Source organism: Sorex araneus, chromosome 6, assembly GCF_027595985.1.
Source record: "Sorex araneus isolate mSorAra2 chromosome 6, mSorAra2.pri, whole genome shotgun sequence".
Lineage (NCBI taxonomy): Eukaryota > Metazoa > Chordata > Mammalia > Eulipotyphla > Soricidae > Sorex > Sorex araneus.
The window spans coordinates 132,364,228-132,385,618 of record NC_073307.1 but is presented as its reverse complement, the minus strand read 5'-3'; the positions used below and the strand labels follow the sequence as shown (position 1 = coordinate 132,385,618).

Below are 21,391 nucleotides of genomic sequence, written 5' to 3'. Positions count from 1 at the left end.
TTTAGGCTGGATCACATTTTAATCAGATTAAGGGAGAGGTCGAGGGAATTCGGAGGAACTCCATGGGGAGGGGTCCAACCTCCTCAGGGTCTGCTGAAGGTCTTATCAGTTCTGTTTTCTGTATCCACAAGGTGGGTCAGTCTCAGGATTCTCCTTCCCAGAGACTTTGTTAGTCTAAGTTTCATTGCCAAGGGCCTTTCCCTATCTACCTGCCCACATCACTACCTGCTGTACTGTCTTGCCTGTGCAGTTCAGAAGTTTCTGGAGCCACATCATTCTTGCTAAATTGCAAAGTGCCTCACTGAATTTTGGAGTTTAAAATGTTGGTCATGCATCAACATGGAGATAACATGGGACTTTGATAAGAAGTATTTCTTGTTCTTAGGGTGCATTCTGAGACTATAAGAAAAATTCACATTGTTATTACTTTTTTCCCTCAAAATAACCTCCTATCTTTCTGCATGTGTGTGTGTGTGTGTGTGTGTGTGTGTGTGTGTGTGTGTGTGTGTGTTTCCTGAAGAAAATCTAATAAGCATAATGGGTTACTTTACAAGTACCTTTTATGATATGGTTGGGTGGCAGCAAATGGTGTTGAGTAGTGATGGAACAGTGGTTTTTGGGAAGTAAATGGTGCAGGGGGAGATGAGAAAAGGAGCCACATCTGTTCCCTGTGTTTACACTGAGCTCAGACTCCAGAGGTAAGGGTGGAAGGTGTTGGGGCTGCCTGAGCTCACTGGGGTGACCAGGACCCTATGGTATTCTTCTTTACCGATCTTAGAGGAGTTGCTGTGATTGTTGCCCAGAAGTACTGGCATTTGGGGTTTACACATCACTGAACTCTAGTCTGCTGGCATTTGAAGAGTAGGACTCACAGAGTTTCTCACTTCAGGGTGAGAAGTTGTGTAGCTCGTTCCCAAAATGGCCCTATTCACCACCCAGGCAGGCCCCACTGGTCGGACTGTGTATCTAGAAATCTTGTCTGGCCCCGACAGCTTAAAAGCCTTTGGGGGGAGATCAGCAATTGGAGGCAGTTAAGAAAATCATGGCAAAAGCAACCCATGAAATAATCCTGCAGCCAGCGAGAACGCTTATAAAGAGTCTATAGTCATAGTAAAAATGCTGCCTTATACTGGTTTAAGTAGAGCAAGAAAGAATTTCCAAGAGCAAGAAAGAATTTGAATCAGAGTGATGCCAATTGTGTTTCAAAAATGCATAGTTGAAAGATGAAATGGAAAGATACCAAAACATTCCAAAACATTACATTCTTTCTGGGTTGATGAATATAGGTTCATCTTTTATTTATTTATTTTATATATATATATATATATATATTCTTAAGGTTACTAATATTAGTTTTTCCTAATCTTAAAAAAAAACATGTTTTTAATTAGGAAGGAAAATGTCACCCCACCCCACTTTATTTATTTTTTTCTTCTTTTTAGGAAGAAACTCTTGTAGATCAGGGCAATTCTCTAGTGATTCTGACTTCTCAGTTGATTCTTATTTGACTGAATTAGCACACTATTTCATGTAAAATAATACCAATTTGACGAAGTACAGAGGTGACATAGAAGACTTGACATTTTTAATGGTACCAGGTGAATAATAATTTCAAGAGATGGAGTAGAATTATGAGTTACAAAATGGTCTGTTCTTTTCCAGTTAGAGTTCAAGGTACTTTCTCTGTAGATGAGAGCTGTGTTTGGAACTCATCAGTGAAGAGTGTGTTGAGGTTTTGTTAACCTCCTGAGATTAGGGCAATTTTGTGAAAGTTTGCAGAAACAGAAATAACATAAAATAATATGTTAATATTTATGTCATAAATAAATGTTATGCCTTAAATAACATAATAAAATAGTAAGTTATAATTATTGGTCAAGACACTGCTCAGTATCTTATTATCAGCACAGTGCTATGGGGGAAAGTATTTTTAGTTTTTAGTTCTGGTTTGGGAGGCATATCTGTCTGTGTTCACGGTTTACTCCTGATTCTGTGCTCAGGGATCACTCCTGAAGGGGCTCAGAGGACCGTATGGGAGGCTGGGGATCAAACCTAGGTCAGTCACAGCAAATGAGGTAAGCTAATACCTTACTCACTGTATTAGCTCTCTAGCCCCTATGAAGGGACGTATTTTTATCCCCGCCCCTGTGCCCCCCAAAGCACTTGTAAAATGTAAGAAAACTGAGGCATGAAACTCAGTAACGCCTGTATTCCTGAGGTTGTCAGTGTATATATATTTGGAATTTGGATCCATGCTCTTTGTCAGGAGACCTTATTATGCTTGTAAAGTTTTCTGGGGATTCTAATAAACTTCATGCAGGAATTTATATTGAACCATCTGGTTTTCTTTTAAATGAACTCAAAGATGGAAGCAAATGGTATTGGGAGCAGTAAAAACACCTGATAAAAGGTAGGCTTTCGAGTTTTTAGAGTGTTTTTTGGTTGGAGAAATCAACGTGGACAAAAGTAGAATTTTACACATTTGGTAGATAATATTTAGAAGTAATGCCTGATAGATAGCTGGAATCTTCAGATCTGTAGAAAACTTTAATTATTAGTATTACTATTATTATTATTACGTTGGAGTTGCCTAGAAGACAAATACTGAAGGGGAGGTAATGTAGGGAGTAAGCCCGGCATCTGATGGACTTTCCTTGTGGGTGAGACTTCATTGCTTATGGCACTTTGGACCTTGGGGAAATAATTTAACCTCATTAACCCAGTATTTCTCATCTGTAAAATGGGATTAATAGTACCCCTGTTAGATCGTTCTTACAAGGACTAGATGAGGTAATGTTCATAAAGTGCTTGGCACAGTGCCTGAGGCCTGGTAAAGAGCGTTCATGGATGGCCGCCATCATTTTTATTATGAGGAGTTGGGAATCATGGCGCCCGGATGCAGCTCTGCAGCTGACATTGACCCTTAGCAAGGCACTCAGTCCGTCTGGATCTTGCATTCAATGGACGTAACAGCTCAGTTTCTTGGACCCAGAAGGTCCTATAATCTGACGCCATCAGATTATATCGGCACAGTTTCTGAAGAAGTACTGATGCACTGTGAAGGGGCAAAGTAGCTAACTTTATTTGTCGTGCTGGCAGCTTTCCACCAGAGACCTGCTTGTGGAATAGACCGTGAGTGAGTTTCTTAAGTTTCCTCAGTTTCCTGTGAAAAGCAGCTTGAACCCCCCCAACCCAGCAGCTACTCCTTTCAATTGCCCCTGCTTTCCTGGGCTGTCATCTGGAAGGAGACAGCTCCAATCTAGACTCTGGACCTTAGGAGGAGGAGGGTTTAGTGCATTGTTTTCCCAGGTGAGGGCTGCGACGGTGGCTTTTAGGGACAGGCCTGGCTGAAGTTTACAGAGAGCGTTTCTGAGAGCGAGCACATTTCTGCAGCGGGTAGATGTGTGAGAGCTGGTCCATACCCCTCAGGGCAAATGCTTATAAAAATGATCTGTGTGCTCAATTGCCACCAGCACGCAGGAAGTTTTGCTTTGGCAAAAAAAAAAAAATCACATCAAAATTCCTGGCTATTCTCATAGCCCCTCTGTAGTGCTGTAATGGGAATACTCCCTGGCTCTGGGACAAACAAAGAGAAATTATGTGCTCGTCCCACTGTACTTACTGAAATGAGTTTATGACTCCCTGGTACAGGGATGTGCTCCAGCCCAGAAGGGGAGACGCAATCATTTCTTTGAAATCAGAGACTGGCTTGGAGTTAGGAGTCACAAATCTTTTCAGCGACTTTCTCAGCCTACCCTCACCTTTTCTATTCCAACAGAGATCAGTGTGTGGTACCAGCCCGCATGCCGATCGAGTTTAATGCATCAGATAGGATTGCCTTCCTCCAGCTGCAACTGCCTCCTCCTCCTCCTCCTCCTCCTCCTCCTCCTCCTCCTCCTCCTCCTCCTCCTCCTCCTGCTGTTGTCTATTAAAACGTTGAGGCTTATCCTGGGGAGATAAAATGCAACCACTTTTTGGTCCCCTCTAGGTCCCCCAACCCTGTCAGGAGCGACCAGCCCCCTCCCCATTACCCCCTGACCGCCCTCCCTGGCAAGGAACCCTAAGTAGGGTGTGGCCCAATACTGCCCCCCTTCCCCCATGTTCTCCCCCTCCCCATTGCTTGGGCTATGCCTTGAGAGCAAATTGGAAGACTTGATAGGGACAACCTACTATCTCGTTAATTTAAATAGCAGTTGATACGAGAATGGAAAGGGAACTGATTCAAGTTAATATGTACCCTTGGCCACCCCTCCCTAAAAGATGATTTAAAAACAGGCAGCGAGCCAGAGAATTTTTCAAGGCTAACTTTCTCACGTGGAAGAGAAAAATTATTACAGTGCCCTTTAGCTAAGTACACTCACTTCAGCCTTTATGGATGGCAGCGGTCACGTGTTCACCTCTTGAGGAAGAGTGCTTCAAACAATCACTAAGCAGAACCTCCAGAGACCGCCGGGCTGGATCATATCTGATCACAGGGCACAAGGAGTATCTATAAGGTTTTTTGTGCTTTGTTTCCCCCCCCCCCTTTTTTTTTTTTTTTTTTTAGGAAAAAGCTTTTGGAAGAAGTTGTCTTCCTGCTATGAAACCAAAATGGTCTCACCCTTTCTCATCATATCTATCCTGTCTCCTCGCAGAAAGATCCCTGATGTGCCAGAGTCTGAGCAGTCGGGTGGGTTGCACAAGTTAGCAATTTTTCAGAAGGCTTTTAAGATATTGCTCCTTCCTCAGCCTCATGCCGGGGTGAAAGGTGCAAAGCAAAGGTGCTGCAGGGAAACTTTAAGAAAAAGGAAAATTAGTAAACTTGTAGCAGTGTTGAGGAACTAAGAGTTACCTCGATTATTTCTCTTTTCCAAAGCATCTAGCAAAGAGTGATTTGAAATAAAATAGGACAGTTTCTAAGTGTGCTGTCACAATACCAATAAATGACGTCTTATCAAGCACTGATGGAAGTTGGATGTGGCCAGGATCAAAGCCTGATTATGATTGGATTTGCATTTTCTTGATTTTGTGTGTGTGTGTGTATGTTTGTGTGCGCATATGTGTATGCGTCTGTACACACACTAAATGAAAGCTGTTTCAAGTGCAGTGGGTAAAGTTTAGCCTGTAAAAAAAATGTGGTCTGAACCTTGGACTCAAGTCATTCTGAGCTACTACTTTTTGTTATTCTTATGTTTGGAGTAATATAACTACGTATTCATGAACAAGTTTTGATTAGGATGATTTGCTGCCTGGAATTCATGCCAACTTATCTAGGTCACTCATTCCTACTCAGCTTTAGCAGTGATGATAACAGCTCTAAAGCAGAGCGGTGCAGGTTTGTACTACCTCAGGAAAATTCTCACTGCAGATCCAATGTCCACCAGACAGTTAACCTTCTGGTAAATTTGACATTGACTTGCTTTCCTCATTCCTTCCTACTTCTGTTTTGTTTTTTTAAGTACTTCTGCTTTTATGTTCAATGTCATGACCCTCGCTCTCAACTCTGTAAACTTCTAATTATTCAAGGCTCAGGTGAAATGTACTAATTGCAAAGACTTGCCATGTACACATAAAACAAAATTCTTCTAGTCGGCATATTTCATGAAGGAATCTCAGTGATGATGCTTATTGCCCATTTAATATGCACCAGTGCCTTTATAAGCAATAGCTATTTAATCTTCCTATCAGCCTTCTGGGCCAAGTCATATTATCACTCTCCGTGAATAGAGAGACTGGAGAGACCGAAGTTTGGAAAAGGTTATTGACTGGTTCAGGCTCTCCCAAGCAGTGACGGAGACATTCCAGTTTGGTGCTCTGTGCTGTAAGTGACCCTGAAGCATCTCTCTGTCACTCCGTTCTCGCTTCTCCCTGTTCCTCCTCCCATGCCTACATAGGTGCATAAAATTTATGTCACCTTGATTACAGTTTGGTATGTATACTTTCTCAAGCAAAAATGTGAGATTTAAAATGGTAAATATAGCACATTGGCTATTCCTGGAAAAGAATAATTCTTAAACATCCTGACTTTCGTGCTGATATAAATCAATCTAGTTGAAAGCTTCTCCTCTAGCACAGATGTTGCCCTCTCCCCGTGCTATTCCCCAATCCCCTCCAGTGGTGCGTTTCCTACTGAATACCAGTTCTCGTGTTGGTTGTTCCCATTATCTTTGAATATTTCTGATTCTACCATTGTGTTTCTTTCTCTCTCTTATGTGACAGAGATCATTCTGTGTCATACTCTCTACCTCTAACTTCACTCAGCATAAAACTCTCCTGGGGGAGTGGGTGAACTTTTTACTCTAAAGCTTCTGAGACTAAATAGTAGATTTTGTTGGTCAGATGTCGTTTATTACAACAATTCTGCTGTGGTAGCTGATAAACAGCCTTTGACAACTGGAGCGATAGCACAGCGGGTAGGGCGTTTGCCTTGTCAGTGGCTGACCTGGGTTCGATTCCTCCGTCCCTGTTGGAGAGCCCGGCAAGCTACCGAGAGTATCCATCCCGCATGGCAGAGCCTGGCAAGCTACCCGTGGCATATTCGATATGCCCAAAACAGTAACAAGTCTCACAATGGAGATGTTACTGGTGCCTGCTCTAGCAAATTGATGAATAAGGGGACGACAATGACAGTGCTAATAAAAACATGCATTGGGATGTATTTTGCCACTGAGCATTAGAGGGCTGTGATTTGTTTGGGCTGACTGAATAAAATAGAGAATTCTGAGGCCAGAAGGATACTTCAGGTGGTAGGTAGGGCACTTGCCTTGGACATGACTGTTGGGCTGCCACCCTGGCTTGATATGAGGCACTGGTTATGGTGTGCCACCAGGGGTCACTTTTAAGCACAGAGCTAGGAGTGGCTCCTGCCTATGGCCCAACCCCTAAATAAAGCAGAGAATTAAAAACCTTGGGGAGTAGGAGTGATTTCTAGTCCTATTGGTAAACCTGACAGTTGTCATTAAATGGGCACTCAATAGTAAATAGAGATTGCCCAGTGTTAATAAGAAGTTATTACATATCAGGATGTTTTGCTTTGTTATTATTCCAAATAAATCAACATTTGTTGGTACAGAGTGATAATACTGCTGGTAGGGTACTTACCTTGTATGCAGCTGACCTGGGATCAATCCCCAACACTGTCTACATGTTGGTACCCATGTTGGTACCCCAAGCCCCACCAGGAGTGATTCCTGAATAGAGAGTAAGCCCTGAATACTGCCAGATGTGTCCCCCTTTCACTCCCCACCCCCACCAAATAAATCAACAACTGAAATTGTTTTCAGACCCTTGACTTGATGACATTCTAATTGTATGATCATGGAAAAGTGACACACCAGGTCTGTGCTTTGGAATTCTGTGAAAATCACGGGCAAATTAAAGTCCAGAGTCTTGCATGAGGGTACTAAATGTTTGGTCTCACAGAGGGGAAGAAAGGAACCTCTGGGTTCCTCTGGTACATGATTTTTGTGGTTCAGTGGTGGACCAGCTATTTTAGCAAGGGATAAACATGAAGAGAAAAAAGTGATTCTTAAATTGTCATGAAACAGTCTCTCTCTCTCTCTCTCTCTCTCTCTCTCTCTCTCTCTCTCTCTCTCTCTCTCTCTATCTCTCCACACACACCACAATCAAGCACACCACACACAATATGTATTTATTGCATTGGATTTATTTTGAAAGGTGCTTTAATGTTGGCATCACATTTAGTTGCCTGCCAAATAAACATTTGTCTTGAGATATAGTCAATGTTGTTCCATAAGTAGCTAAAAATTTTTGCCTTAGGCATGACTGATGCTTTGAAAGTATCAATTCAAAGTTGAAAAAAACATTAGAGAACATTTTCACCCAACTGAAATGGCCACATACTTTGAAGAAGGCCCATTAGCTATGCAAATATGAAGTTACCTGCACTTTTGATAAGCATAATTAACTTAACAATAAATCCATTAACAACTAGTAGTTAGACATTAAGCCTTGGAAAACTTGGCTTTGATGAGTTGAGGGGTAGGGGTGCAAAGGGGTGGGGGGGAGAGAGACAGAGAGAGAGAGAGACAGAGAGAGAGACAGAGAAGACAGAGAGAGAGAGAGACAGAGAGAGAGAGAGAAGAAGTGGGGGTTTAGCTTTCTTTTGACAGTTTTGTTTTTTTTTGGGTCACACCCGGCGATGCACAGGGCTTACTCCTGGCTTTGCACTCAGGAATTACTCTTGGTGGTGCTCAAGGGACCATATGGGATGCTGGGACTCGAACCTGGGTCAACCGCATGCAAGGCAAACACCCTACCTGCTGTGCTGTCGCTCCAGCCCTGATTGACAGAGTTTTAATACACAAAAAACATTGTGTTGAGTCAGCTAGACACCTCTCTCCTGTCTCCAACATTTCAAAAGTGAATGTTTGTGTTTTCAATGATCCTTATATTTTGCTGTACAGAATTGAGCCGTATGATGATATTTTTTCAGTGGACCAGAGTTTTAAAGTGACCACCAATTTGTTCTTGATTTAAAATCTGTGTGCCCCACTTTAGGACAACACGGTAGTTGAGATCAGGCTTACTGTGTTGTATCGTGTAGGGAGAGGTGGTGTGTCTAGAGGATAGCAGACAGCAGATGTTGAGTTCTAAGCTGGGAGTAGTCACCTTCTAGCCCTTTGCCGTAGCGCTTAATTTTTCAGTCTCAGTTCCTTCCTCTGTGAAACTGATGCAAGATGGACTACCCGCCTTAGGAATAAATGAGAAATAATTGACCAAAAGTGTATTGCCGGGCTTCCAAGCGAACACTCTTCCAGTTGTGCCTCCTCATCATTGTTACTATTCTTGATCCTTGGAATCCAATGTCAGTATTCCAGATGCCTTAGTCAATTTTGGCTCTAGCAGGTGCAGCTTCTTCAGGCCTCTCAGTGTCCAGAGCAAGTCTGGCTAAGACAGATCACTTAGGCATGTAGATTGTTGAAGTTAGTCGGTCCAAGCCCTGTAGATTGCAGAGGACCTTAGGCCTCTTCCTAAGTATCTAGATGAATGAAAAATCAGGCTCATTGCTCAGCATGGCTATATTTAAAATGCAAATATGTGGTTTTTTTTTTTTTTTGGTTTTTGGGTCACACCCGGCGATGCACAGGGGTTACTCCTGGCTCTTCACTCAGGAATTACCCCTGGCGGTGCTCAGGGGACCATATGGGATGCTGGGATTAGAACCCGGGTTGGCCGCGTGCAAGGCAAACGCCCTACCTGCTGTGCTATTGCTCCAGCCCCGCAAATATGTGTTTTACCAGGGAAAGCTTTCTGTGTAGGGAAGGATACTCATGTAATTAGCCAGCATCCAGTATTTCTTTGTTTTGTCTTTTTGGGTCACACTCGACGATGTTCAGGGGTTACTCCTGGCTCTGGACTCAGGAATTACTCCTGGCCGTGCTCGGGGGCCCATCGGGGATGCCCGGGATCGAACCTGGGACTGCCATGTGCAAGGCAAATGCCCTACTCACTGTACTACTTCTCCGGCCCACACCCACTCTGTCACTTGTATTTTCCTCTTCTCCTTCCTTGAAGCTTCAGGCCCCTCTCTCTTCTCTGAGCTTTGGAAAAATCCTTTTATTTTGCCCCATTTGCCACCAGCATCTGTGTAGTGTAGAGTCTCCATGTGTATATGTCATTAACTTTATTCTTTTCTCCTACTAACCTGCCTATCTGCCTCCTTCTCCACCTGAGAAGAATCCAGAAGGGCAGATAAAATGTCCTTTCTGCCCCAATACTCAAAAGGCTGCCGATTCCATTCCTGGGGGCTTCTCAATCCCGACCTGGTTACCCACACAAAGTCTCCACCTTGAAATACTGCTAAAGTGAGCAGGAGGGCTTTGGCATAAAACTCCAAGGGAAAAGCTCCAAACTTGAGTCTGTAGCACCACATCATAAATGATAAAATGGGGGGGCAGATAAGGTTACAGGGGTTGTCTTTAGCGTGGGCCATGAGTTCATTTCCTAGCACTTCTCTCATCCTCAGTTACAGTGTCATCCTGTGGATGGGCTCTGTTTATATTCTTCTAATCGGGTTTTTACTGCCTTTCCCTTCATTGCCTCTCCTTCCTGTTTTCAGTTCAGCTGAACTTGGCTTTATCATCCTGTCTAGATTTTTGCTTTTAAATGAGAGCCAGCCTCCTTACATCCCGTCCCCCACTCAGCCCCACCCGTCCCAGTCACTCCTGCACATCAGCTTTCTCCGTGGCCCTGGCACTTCTCAGTGACAGACAGGGAAGGGGGTTTCCTACAGCCTCAACCTGGTTATCTTCTTTAAAAAAATATATGTATATTATTGAATCACTATGGGATCTTTACAAAGCTGTTTATAATTTGGTTTCAGTCATACAGTGTTACAACACCCATTCCTCCACCAGTGTACATTTATCAGCACCAGGATCCCCAGTTTCCCACCATCACCACCCCCTCCCCATCAGCCCACCTTTACGGCAGGCACTTTTCTTCTGTCTCTGTCTCTCTCTGTCTCTCTTGGTCTCTTTCTGTGTCTCTCTCTGTCTCTCTCTATTTATGTCTCTGTCTGTCTGTCTGTCTGTCTCCCACCCTTCTTCCCCAGTGCTGTCAGCCTTTTATACTCAGTGCCTGCCCCAGCCTTGCTGCTCCCCCTCGGCTCCCCACCAGGCTCCGTGGTGCTCCTTTGCATGCCTCAATGCACAGCACTTCCGCAACTCCTGTGGCCGATCAGCCCTGATTCTCTTCCTCATTGTCCAGATTCATGTTGGTTTAAATCCTAGTGCCGGGGCCAGCTTCAGGCTGCTCTCATGGCTCTTTGTGAGCCTTATTGAGATCCTTTGTCCTGGTGTTCAAAATGATTACCTCTGTGCATGTGGCTGTGGTCCTGTCCTTCCGCCCTGGTCCTCAAGCAGGGCCAGGCATTTTCTTTAAACCCCTCCCCCTCACCTACCCCTGCCCCCAACCACATCAGTTGTCCTTGATTGAGACACATGTATGCTGTTTCTCACATTGTACCTCAGCTGTCCTGGACCCAACATCAAAGATATACTCCATCCAGAGTGCATAGAAGGTGATCAGTAGAAGCTTGTGAAAAGACCAAAAGACCCAGCAGAAACCAGGCAAAGGAAGGTTGTTGTTGAATAACAAATGGACAGTCACCTGCAGAAATCTTGAAGGAACTGCACTCTTGCTTCTTTGTCATCCCAGCACCTACCCTGGTAGCACTTGCCGGACAGTTAGGTTCTTCAGAATCAGTTGCTGACTGACTGCCAGACCGACTTTGTGCCCTCACTGACATTGAGAAGAGTGTCAGTCCTTTTCACAACTGCAAGGCCGGTATGCAGAATTGTAAGCTGATTGACTTGGCTCTTGGCTTAGGAGTGTGGGAAACAATTTAACCCCGCACAACACATTTCTGTGGGTTATTTATGATCCAACAGCGTGCCATCGGAGTAGCTTCAGTGGTCCATGCTGTGGCTGGCACACCTGCCACGAAAACACCTGAAATAGTATGCCTTAAAGGACCGCGAATACATAGCACATGCAGTGCTCAAATAATTAAATTGTTAGCACTTAATATTCAGTGAATGTCAGCACTGTACTTTTGTACTAGGGGAAAAAGCGAGGAGACACTTGGCAATGGGGTCGGTGCAGTGGGCTTTGTTAGCTATAATTAGTTGGTGATAGAACAGTGTTGATACAGCAGTTCAGCAGTTAAAGGCAAGCAGTGCCCTTGGTACAAATGTGAATATATTTATACATCTGGTTCTGTTATGCTTACTTACCGGGTTTCAGCGCCTATTCTGGGGCGTGACGGCTAAGCTCACAGCATTTCACCAGCTCATAGTTTTAGAAAATAGGAGAAGGGACCCATTTTTGAAGCAACGAATTAAGTCATATGTCTTTAAGCTTTTGTTTTGTTGTGGTAGCTGAGATTCTGGCTTCTTTGTTCTCTTTTACCCTTGGTATACTGGGGGCTCCATCTTCAGTCCTAAATTCCAGTACCACTCCTCTTTGTAAGAACGGAAAGACTCGCTAATTCTAATTGTATTTGGAGGGGTCTGAGCTCTCTTGATGGTTGCATTATCTGGTAAGCAGAAAGTAAAGCTGCAAGAGGGGAAATGCATTTGAAGATCCTTAGGAGAAGAGTAGTTTTTTTTTTTTTTTCTTAAATCTTTCACAAGTTATAACAGGCACATAGAAGCAAGGAAGCTAATCACAGAAGCTTGAGGATCATTGGTCCCAGTCTCCTTTTCATACTTGAGGCCAGGAAAGAAGTGTCACAGAGCTAATTGAAGACAGAGGTGGCAAGAGCAGAGAAGTCTGGTTCCACAGCCAGGGCCCTTTTAAAATGATTCTCACTTGTCCACTACAGTGTCCCTTCTGAACTTGGAAGCATTCACAGTCCGTTTGCTGACCTGACATTGTCTCTGAATAGGAGGAATACCTTTATTTTTTTTTTGGCTGTGCCAGGAATTGAACCCCAGACCTTATGTGTGTCTGGCATGTGTTCTATGATGAGTCCTCCTTATTTTTCCCAGCATTCTTAAAAAACAAACAAACAAAATCAAACTGACAGTCACTGAATGGTTAAGATGTAGTTTCTTGGTTTCTTGAAGTTTTTAAAGAGATTATTCAACTCGGTAGCATAAATGAGAAAGAAAGAATCAATATATAAAGCACTCAAACTTTGATATTTTTGTAGAGATTTCTAATATAATTTTAAGCAGTCTGTCGAGCGATTCATGGCTACTAGTGTTCTAAGATTGATTTTCTAGCATTCTGTGATTGCTATTATTTTTATTCTCCGGAGAAGGCACATTTTGGGGTGGACAGATAAGTGAGTAGGTGGTTTAAGAAATCCAAGTTCTAGTTCTTTTAGAATAGAAAGACCTTACACATAATTCCATTTCATTTCATTCATGTTTGGTGTCCTTCATGCAACATAGGGGCCCCTGATGATACTTGCCTGTGTGGACAGATAATTCAATACTTGGACCTTATATTGCAGGGGGCCACCAGGGCTTCAGCCTGCATTGTGCATGAGGTAGGGGTATTTGGTGGGGATTGAACTTTGGAGCCATGTTCTTCAGTGCTTTGAACTATCTCCCGAGCCCATACAAAATTGTTATGGTGATTTGGTTTTATATGTGGTTGCAAAAATAAAACCTACATATCCAGTTCTTCTCCTTATAGATGGTACTATTTAGGCAAAACTAATAAGGGCTGGAAAGATAGTATAGAAGTTATAATGCTTGCCTGCATGTGATTGACCCTAGTTTGACCCCTGGCTCCATATATAGTCCCCATGCCCTACCAGGAATGATCCCTGAGCTTAGAGCCTGGAATAACCCGAAACATTGCTACCTGTGTTTTTCCCCAATTTACACTTCCCTCCTCACCCCCCCCCCCACTATAAAAACATTGTTTCAAAGATGTAAGACACTTAAAATTAAGTCATAGTATAACTGAAAAAGGCAAAAGCCACAGCAGGTTATTTAAAGAAGTGAAACAGTAGATATAATAATCATTAAATTCCATTCCAGAATTAAAACGTCTGTGATTCAAATCCCATAGGCCTGGTATTGATTCTTTGTTTTGATGTTGAGTTTGGCCTCTCTTATGAAAATCCCAGGGTAGGTGATAGAACCTTCTAAAACTTGTTTAGTTTTCATGCCCTCTGAATGTTCTGGGTTAAAAATCAAATCTTTAATGTTATATTGGATAACTTTAGAGATAAAGTAAGTGAAATGCAGGAATACAGCAATAGGATTTTTAAGTGACATGGTAAATACATGGAAATTTTGCTAAAATGACATTGAAATCTTGTTAAGATGATTCGTAAGGTAATTGTCTATTCTCACATTGAATTAGAGGCTAATTGTGTAGACAAGGATTTTTCTGCATACATGGTCTAAAGTAGAAATCCATGTCATAACAAAGCACATGATAACAGCTATTTGAAAATCTGTCATTGAGACTTGCAACTCTGTGTGTTACTGGAAAAATAAAGTAACAGCTATGGCCAGAAGATTCCATAATGGAAACAATAATACTAATCATCTTATATTTCAACGTTTTTTTTTTCTTTAAAAAACCCTCCACTGTCAAGACTGAAGCAGTGAGAATGATTTATTTATTTGAATGTACAATGAGATATATCAATATTTGAACATTAAACTTTCAGGCTGAGATTTGAAGCTTGCTATTAATCTTGAAGTCTTCATTTGAAAAGAGTAAGACTCAAGCCTTCTCTAGGTCATGCCAGCCAGTGTGTCCAGCACTGTTATATCTCCATGACTGGGCTGCAGTGGCAAACAGCCTGTTGGTCCAGGAATTCCCAGGGGCCCTGAATTCCAACTCGCCAGGCAACAGAGGTTTGATAGTCATCCTGTTGTATCAGGAGAGGAAGATGGCATTCGGAGACATTTGAAATCTGTCTCTTAAAGACAAGTTAAAGAGATTGAGAATAGAAAGAGAAGAGAAGATTTCAGGGGGTTATCACATCTCAGCCTCAAATATTTCAAGAACTGGAAAATAGAGCAGAGAGGTTTTTTGTTGTTGTTTTGGGGGTGCACTTGCCAGTGCCCAGGGCTTACTCCTGGCTTTACTCCAGGATCACTCCTGGTGGGTTCAGGGGATCATATGGGGTGCTGGAGATTCACCCCAAGTTGGCCACATGCAAGGCAAACACCTTAACTGCTGTACTATCTCTCCAGCCTCAGAGGGTGAATTTTTAATCTCCTGTTATTTTGGAGTGCAGAACTGGGACAAGAAAGGAAGTAACACATGACACATTTGTATAAATGGTGGCCTACACGCCCCTGTATCATGTTGGGTGCTGTGTATGTGGTTTTCAGTGCTCCTAACGACCCTGTGTGGTTGCTGTTGTAATCCCCCCATGCTCCAATACACCTTTAATAGAGATGGAGATGGAAGTCAGAGACACTCCAGTCTACTGCAGCTCCAGTGATGCTACTAACTAGGTGAGAAACAGCACCAAGCATGGATTGTGTCCTGCGTGTGTCCTGCAGTGTTCCAAATGCTTTGAGCATAGTATTCCAGGTTGTCTGCTTAGCTATTCTAGGAGGTTGGTACTGATTTTAGAGTCACTTTACTGGTTGCAGCCCCTTGCCTGGTGCCACACGGTTTGTGAGTCAGGGCAGCCTGGCATTCAGAGCCAGTCTGATTCTCTCCCTTCCTGCAGGAGAAAAAGAATTCAAACTCTCAAGAATGAAATAACGCACCAGAACTGAGTAACTCCGCCTAGGCTTCAGGCTTCTGGCCAAGTCTGCTTGGAGACTGCCCTGCTTTCTGCTTTCTCTGAGGTGCAGGTTCGAGCTAAATCTAAATGGGCTGCACTGTTTGGGAGATAGGGGAGTGGTGGTGTGAAGACTCAGAAACTCCCCCTTTCTGGAGACCTTAGAAAGAAAATTTATGTCAGTGAGGTCGGCAAGGGGTAGAGGGGATTCAAGCTTCATATAAAGCCTTGAGCTAGACCCCTCCCTACGGTTTTGTCCAGCTCTGGGATTTTACGATGCTGTGTTTTCTTCTCATCTTCCCATGTCATCTTGTTTTCCCCTGGGTGTACTCAAATGTACGTGCAAATCTCACTCTGATATTTGAATCTGGCTCTGGGGGTTAGATTGCTTTGGTAAGAGACTCACTTGCTAGGCTATTTGACATGATGCCTTAGGGGAAATGTTAGGTCATTTGAGAAGTCAGCAGTATAAATGGTAAGCAGTAAAATTGTTAACTAAGAGGGAAAAGGGAGCGTGAGAGTCTTCCCGTATTTATGAAGAGCAGGTAGATCCACAGGCTGCAATCAGGGTTGCCCTTAGATGTGTTTCTACAGCCCCCCAACACCCCCCCCCCAAAAAAAAAAACACATACACACACACCAAAAAACCAAAGTTTGTCCTTTTTTCAAAGCATTTACCAAATCCCACATTTGGAAATGGCAGTTTCCCTGGGGTTGTCTCAGCTTTAATTATATCCATTGCAAGTTGCCTACTCTTACAGACATCTTATTTTTAACCCAGAAATGTCTTTGGCTGGGAAGTGTCTTCTTTTTGTGACACCCCAGCCCCCAGGGATATTCTTCATGGAATCCAAAGTGAGCTTTAGACAGGCCACACAGCCTAGCCTGTCTTCTGAACCTCTTGCCTGTGGGTGACTAAAGGCATCACTGGCTCGGAGACGAATGATCATATATAAGTTCTGCTCTTGCCTCTTGATACCCACCTCCCTTTGAGGCCCCTCCACAGACTCTCAGATACCTGCAACTTGCTACCCTTGTAAGACATCAGATTGGTGACATTACTGGGTGAGTCTTTTGTCTGCACAGCGATCCTGTGTACTGTGGATTCATTTGTTTTATTTCAGCTCAAAGCCAAGCAAATGTGTTTTCTTTTTGTTTGTTTTTGTTTGGGGCCACATCCAGCAGTGTCCTGGTCTACTTCTGGCAGCACACTGTGGACTGTGAAATGTGGACTGTGAAATGCCATGCCAGGGTTTGAACTTGGGCCTTCAGCATGCAAAGCATGTGCCCAGCCTGCTATTTCCCTGTCTTGAGAAGATGCACTTTCTCCTTTTTTACTGTTTTCTCTATTTCTCCATTATTTGGCCCTGATTCTGTTGTTAATTTTTTTTTCTACTTTAACATTTCCCTTTTCTTTTTTTTTTTTATTAGTTTATTTTTAATTAGAGAGTCATCGTGAGGGTACAGTTACAGATCCATACATCTTTGTGCTCATGTTTCCCCCATACAAAGTTCGATAACCCATCCCTTCACCAGTGCCCATTCTCCACCACCAGTATCTGTTGTTAATTTTGCTGTCCACAAATATTTGTCTGGAGGAAGCAGGTGGGTGTGGAAGGCCATATAATAAAGGAAGAATATTCTAATAGTTTAAGAAAGATATGGTGTAATGAGAAGCAAATTATATATTGTGTGATGACTTTGCTTTTCCAAACTGAGAAAATTCATAGAATCCGAGACTTTATGGTTAGTAAATTTAAAATGATGGTGATTATGACATCTTTGCTGCTGAGTTTGCATACACTTATGGAGGATTTTGATGTAGTTGTTGTGCCTGTAACTTATCTGAGTTATGAAAAGAAAGAAATGGGGCTATGTTGACATTACCATTAGGATGTTATGCATGGATGTGTGTGTGTGTGTGTGTGTGTGTATGTGTGTGTGTTGGATATCATATATACATAGAATATTGTTGATGCTTCAGTCTTTATAGATGCAGTGGTTGGTTTAATTTTTTTTTTTTTGCTTTTTGGGTCACACCCAGCAGTGCTCAGGGGTTACTCCCGGCTCTGCACTCAGGAATCACTCCTGGCGGTGCTTGGGGGACCTTATGGGATGCTGGGAAGCGAACCTGGGTTGGCTGTGTGCAAGGCAAACACCCTACCCGCTGGGCTATGGCTCCAGCCCCTGGTTTTTAATTTTTTTTTTAACAAATATTGGTTAAATATAAATGTGTACATTCCCTTTCCAGTTAGTCTCTTATCTTTAGGAGTAGGAATAGAGTATTACCTATCATTGCAGCAGGAAATAGTCATTTCTTCTTTGGGAAGCTACTTTTAAAAGGCAGAAGATATTGAATAGACTGGAAAAATGGAGAGTGAATGTAGCATTGTCTCAGTTATAGACATTAAGACACCAAACATGTGTGTGTGTATGTGTGTGTGTATATGTGTGTGTGTGTGTGTGTTTGTGTTTGTGTAAAAGCATTGGATATAATAAGAAAGGTTTCCAGGTTACTGCTGTGATATTAGTGGATTGGTGATGTATCTGCATTATACCAGCGTTTTTAATTTTAAATGTTGAATTTTTTTTTTTTTAATTTTTGGTAGAAGTCAAACTTTTTTGGGGGTTTTCAACAGGGCTCAATGCATTGACCATTTTTGAGAATTTCTCTCCCTCCTTCTCTTCTTCCAGCTCCTCATTTTTTTGCCTTCTTGGGTCACACCCGTCGATGCACAGGGGTTATTCCTGGCTCTGCACTCAGAAATTACTCCTGGCAGTGCTCAGGGGACCATATAGGATGCTGGGAATCGAGCCTGGGTTGGCCGCGTGCAAGGCAAATGCCCTGCCCGCTGTGCTATCACTCCAGCCCTAGCTCCCCAGTTTTCTTACTCCCTTTCTCTGATAAAAGTAAAATGAAAGGAGAAACTATTGTGTGAAAGACTATCCAACTTGCATACTGATGTCTTTGTTTCCATCTCTATAATTGCCATTGTTAAAACAGATTGTTTCATTTTTAAAAATAATGTAAAAAAGGTGAAACAAAGCCCACAGAGGCAGTATGTTTAGGGAATCTTGGGTGAGCTTTTTAGTGGGCTAAAACAGAAGGGCTGCATGTTAACTAACAAGGGTGGGACTGTGATATGAAATATTGTCCTTTATTTAATGTTTCACACTCTTTATCTCTGCATTGAATGTTTGCTTCTCTTGTGACCTTCTCTTTGCATTTCTAACTGCTGCTTCTTACCCATAATCCGAAATCAGTGTATGCAGAGAAATTAAAGGAAGCTGTCAGTGTAGAGTTAATATAGTTAAAGCATTCTGCTACAAACCCTTTAAATAATTAAAACTGTATGCTTGAAGAGTCAGATTTGCATTTCTTTACCAAGTTTATTTAGCACACTTTGTTACACTCAATTAAATGAGAATGTTCTGTTTCATTTTCTTTACTTCGGGTGGATCATTTTGCCTTTTGATTCTTATGCCCTTCTGTAATTTCACAGTGCTTAGGTCTCTAAAACTATACATATATTAATGCATATGTAGATCTATACCTACCCATTAAAAGGCTTACCGTTTGTACTGGATAGAATCTTTGCCTACGGCATTTGTGCATCCCTAGTTACCCAAGGAATAACTGGTATTACTGATAATTTATTATAGTAAAAAAGGAGCTTGACAAAGTTCTTTTAACATCTCGTGTTTTGTTTTGTTTTTAAAGCCCTCCAAGTTTGGCCTTTCCTTCCTTCCCCACAAATTGACTTGTAAATCTTTTAGCAAAAAATAGAAGATACAGGTGTTGAATGGTTGTGAGAAGGAAATTAAATATAAGCGCTATCTATTTCTCTCTCCATCTCCACTGGCAAAGCATGTGCAGACTATTCTTCGTAAATTAGTTCGTTGCTTAAGTTATGCATGTTTAAGAAGGAATAAATTAGTTATCCATTTCCTAATGAGTAGTGGGATCAATTGGAGCATGATGAGAGAGAAAATAGCGTAATTTTGTTTCCCCAGTTGAGGCTCAATATCCCTAAACTTCACCATTAATCACTTTCTCTGCTTCCTGGGTTATTTCTGACTGTACCTGTAAGTTTTTTTTTTTTAATTTTAATTTTCCTCTCAGGTAAGTAAGACTTTTTGGATTTGCCTAGTGGGATTGAGGTTGGGAGATATGGTCTCCTCTCCAACCTGAAGTGTCTTGTTACAACTTCTGCCATTGCCTCAGTTTGGGTGTATTCACGGATAACAGTCAATGTGTTTGTGCGATGACAAATATGGGGGTTCTAATATGTTTAACTGTTATGGGATCTGTTATGTCTACTTTAGGGTCGACCCCATCCCATATGACACTCCAAAACCAGCGGGCCACACGCGGTTTGTCTGCATCTCAGACACACACTCCAGAACAGATGGTATCCAGATGCCTTATGGGGACATCCTTCTCCACACAGGCGATTTCACCGAGCTGGGACTGCCCTCAGAGGTTAAGAAGTTTAATGACTGGTTAGGTAAGGAATGATTGCGTTCTGGTGCCCCCAATTAACCTTTCCTGTCCGAGTGTCACTCACTGCGTCCTAATTGAATTAGAGCACTTGGAAGCCAGCTCAGCCATTTCTCGTATGATATGCGGTGGTGTCTAGCTTTAATCCAATTCTGTTAATTAAAGATGAATTTTTAGATATTTAATTTTACTGTGCATCCTTTCAGTGCCTGGCCTCGGCTGCGCTGGGGCACAGGGATGGAAGGAAAGCTTTGAAACCGATCTCATCTAACTCATTCTGCTTTAATGAGGCCATTCATTGGCACACATGAGACTTAGAATCATATTTTTAATTCATTGGCTCTGCAATCTTTCCCAGATACAATGAGCAAAGATGTGCAACTGACCTACCAGGAGGAGAACATTTCTAAGAAGTAAAGTAGCACGGTGATGTCCTTTTGTGAAACCCTCACACAATACTACTTGGAAATAGCTCTTCTCAGTGACCCAGAGTGGGGGTTCTGCCACCCCTGAAAAGATAAGCTGTCTTGCTCTAAGAGCTCCAGAACCTTGGACCATGAAACTGTTCTGTACATGGCAGTAGAGATATAGGCAACCTCATGGTTACTTACTTAGAAGCATCCAAGGCAGAATCTGGATTATAGAAAAAGGTTGACTCCTGGGTCAGGCAGTTGCCGGATGTCAGCATTACAAGGTAGTCATCATGGAGTGAATTCAGAGCTGGAATAGATGCCAGATCTTTCAAAGAATCTTTTTGGGTAAGGAAAGATGCAGACATTCTGATGGTTTTGGAATTTTGCCCCCTGCATTGTTGAGTCTCCTAAGCTTGGCTTGGGGTGAGGTTGGAGGGCCCTGCAGCTACTCCTGGTGATGCTCAGCCAACCAGGATAGTAATTCAGTATAAGGGCCCAAGGATGTAATACTGCTCAATCCTGCAGTGCCAGGGGCCACCAGGACCACACCTGTGGGGTGATTGGAGGCCTTCAGGGCCACTTCCTGTGATGCTTAGGAGACCATATGATGCGAGGGAGCGAACCTGGATCAGGTGTACGCCTCGAAAAACCCTAGTGCCTATACTATAGCCTCATTTCCATGAGTTGGGAATTTAAAAGACAATGAAGAATTGTATAGCAAAGAGCAGAAATCACTCCACAAAAATAATGTCATGAAGAAGTCAGCCAACAACAATTACTTGGGAGATCGAGGCAGAAACATTAAAATTCATTTATTACACCAAAGCAGAGTTTGACGACTTTTAAAAGAAATTGATTAAATGACAAATACATTCCATAATGAAAATGTGGCATTCATTAAAACTCTTAATATATTTGAAAAATAAGCAAGAGGAGCTAAAGAGATATAGTGGAGGGTACAGGGATTAAGGCCCTTGGCTTGCATTCTGATGACCCTGGTTCAATCTCTGACACTGCTTATAGTCCCCAGAGCACCTCCAGAGGTACTCCTGAGCACTGCCAGGTGTAGCCTACCACCGATCTCCTCACCCAAATTGAAAAGAAATATGGAAATAAGGAAGATGCCTAGTAATAGAACTGTGTTGAATTTTTTGCTTTTATCCATATTGTATTAATTTGACATCACAGTGCATACCAGTCTAGTCTGCCTTGGGGCATTTTCATTTAATAGCATTGGTAAATTTTTAGGCAATTTCTCATAAT

At 42.5% G+C, this 21,391-nt stretch overlaps 1 protein-coding gene across 5 annotated transcripts in view; it reads left to right on the top strand.

The window, feature by feature from the left end:
- Positions 1-21,391, top strand: part of MPPED2 (metallophosphoesterase domain containing 2) — a 214,773-nt gene that overhangs the window by 38,800 nt on the left and 154,582 nt on the right. For 4 of the 5 annotated variants that reach the window (XM_055143072.1, XM_055143074.1, XM_055143073.1 and 1 more), the window contains exon 3: positions 19,541-19,722. The exons of the other annotated variant lie outside the window; for it this stretch is intronic. In XM_055143072.1, coding sequence (XP_054999047.1) covers positions 19,541-19,722 — 182 coding nt within the window. The remainder of the gene's footprint in view (positions 1-19,540; positions 19,723-21,391) is intronic. 5 annotated transcript variants of the gene reach the window in all.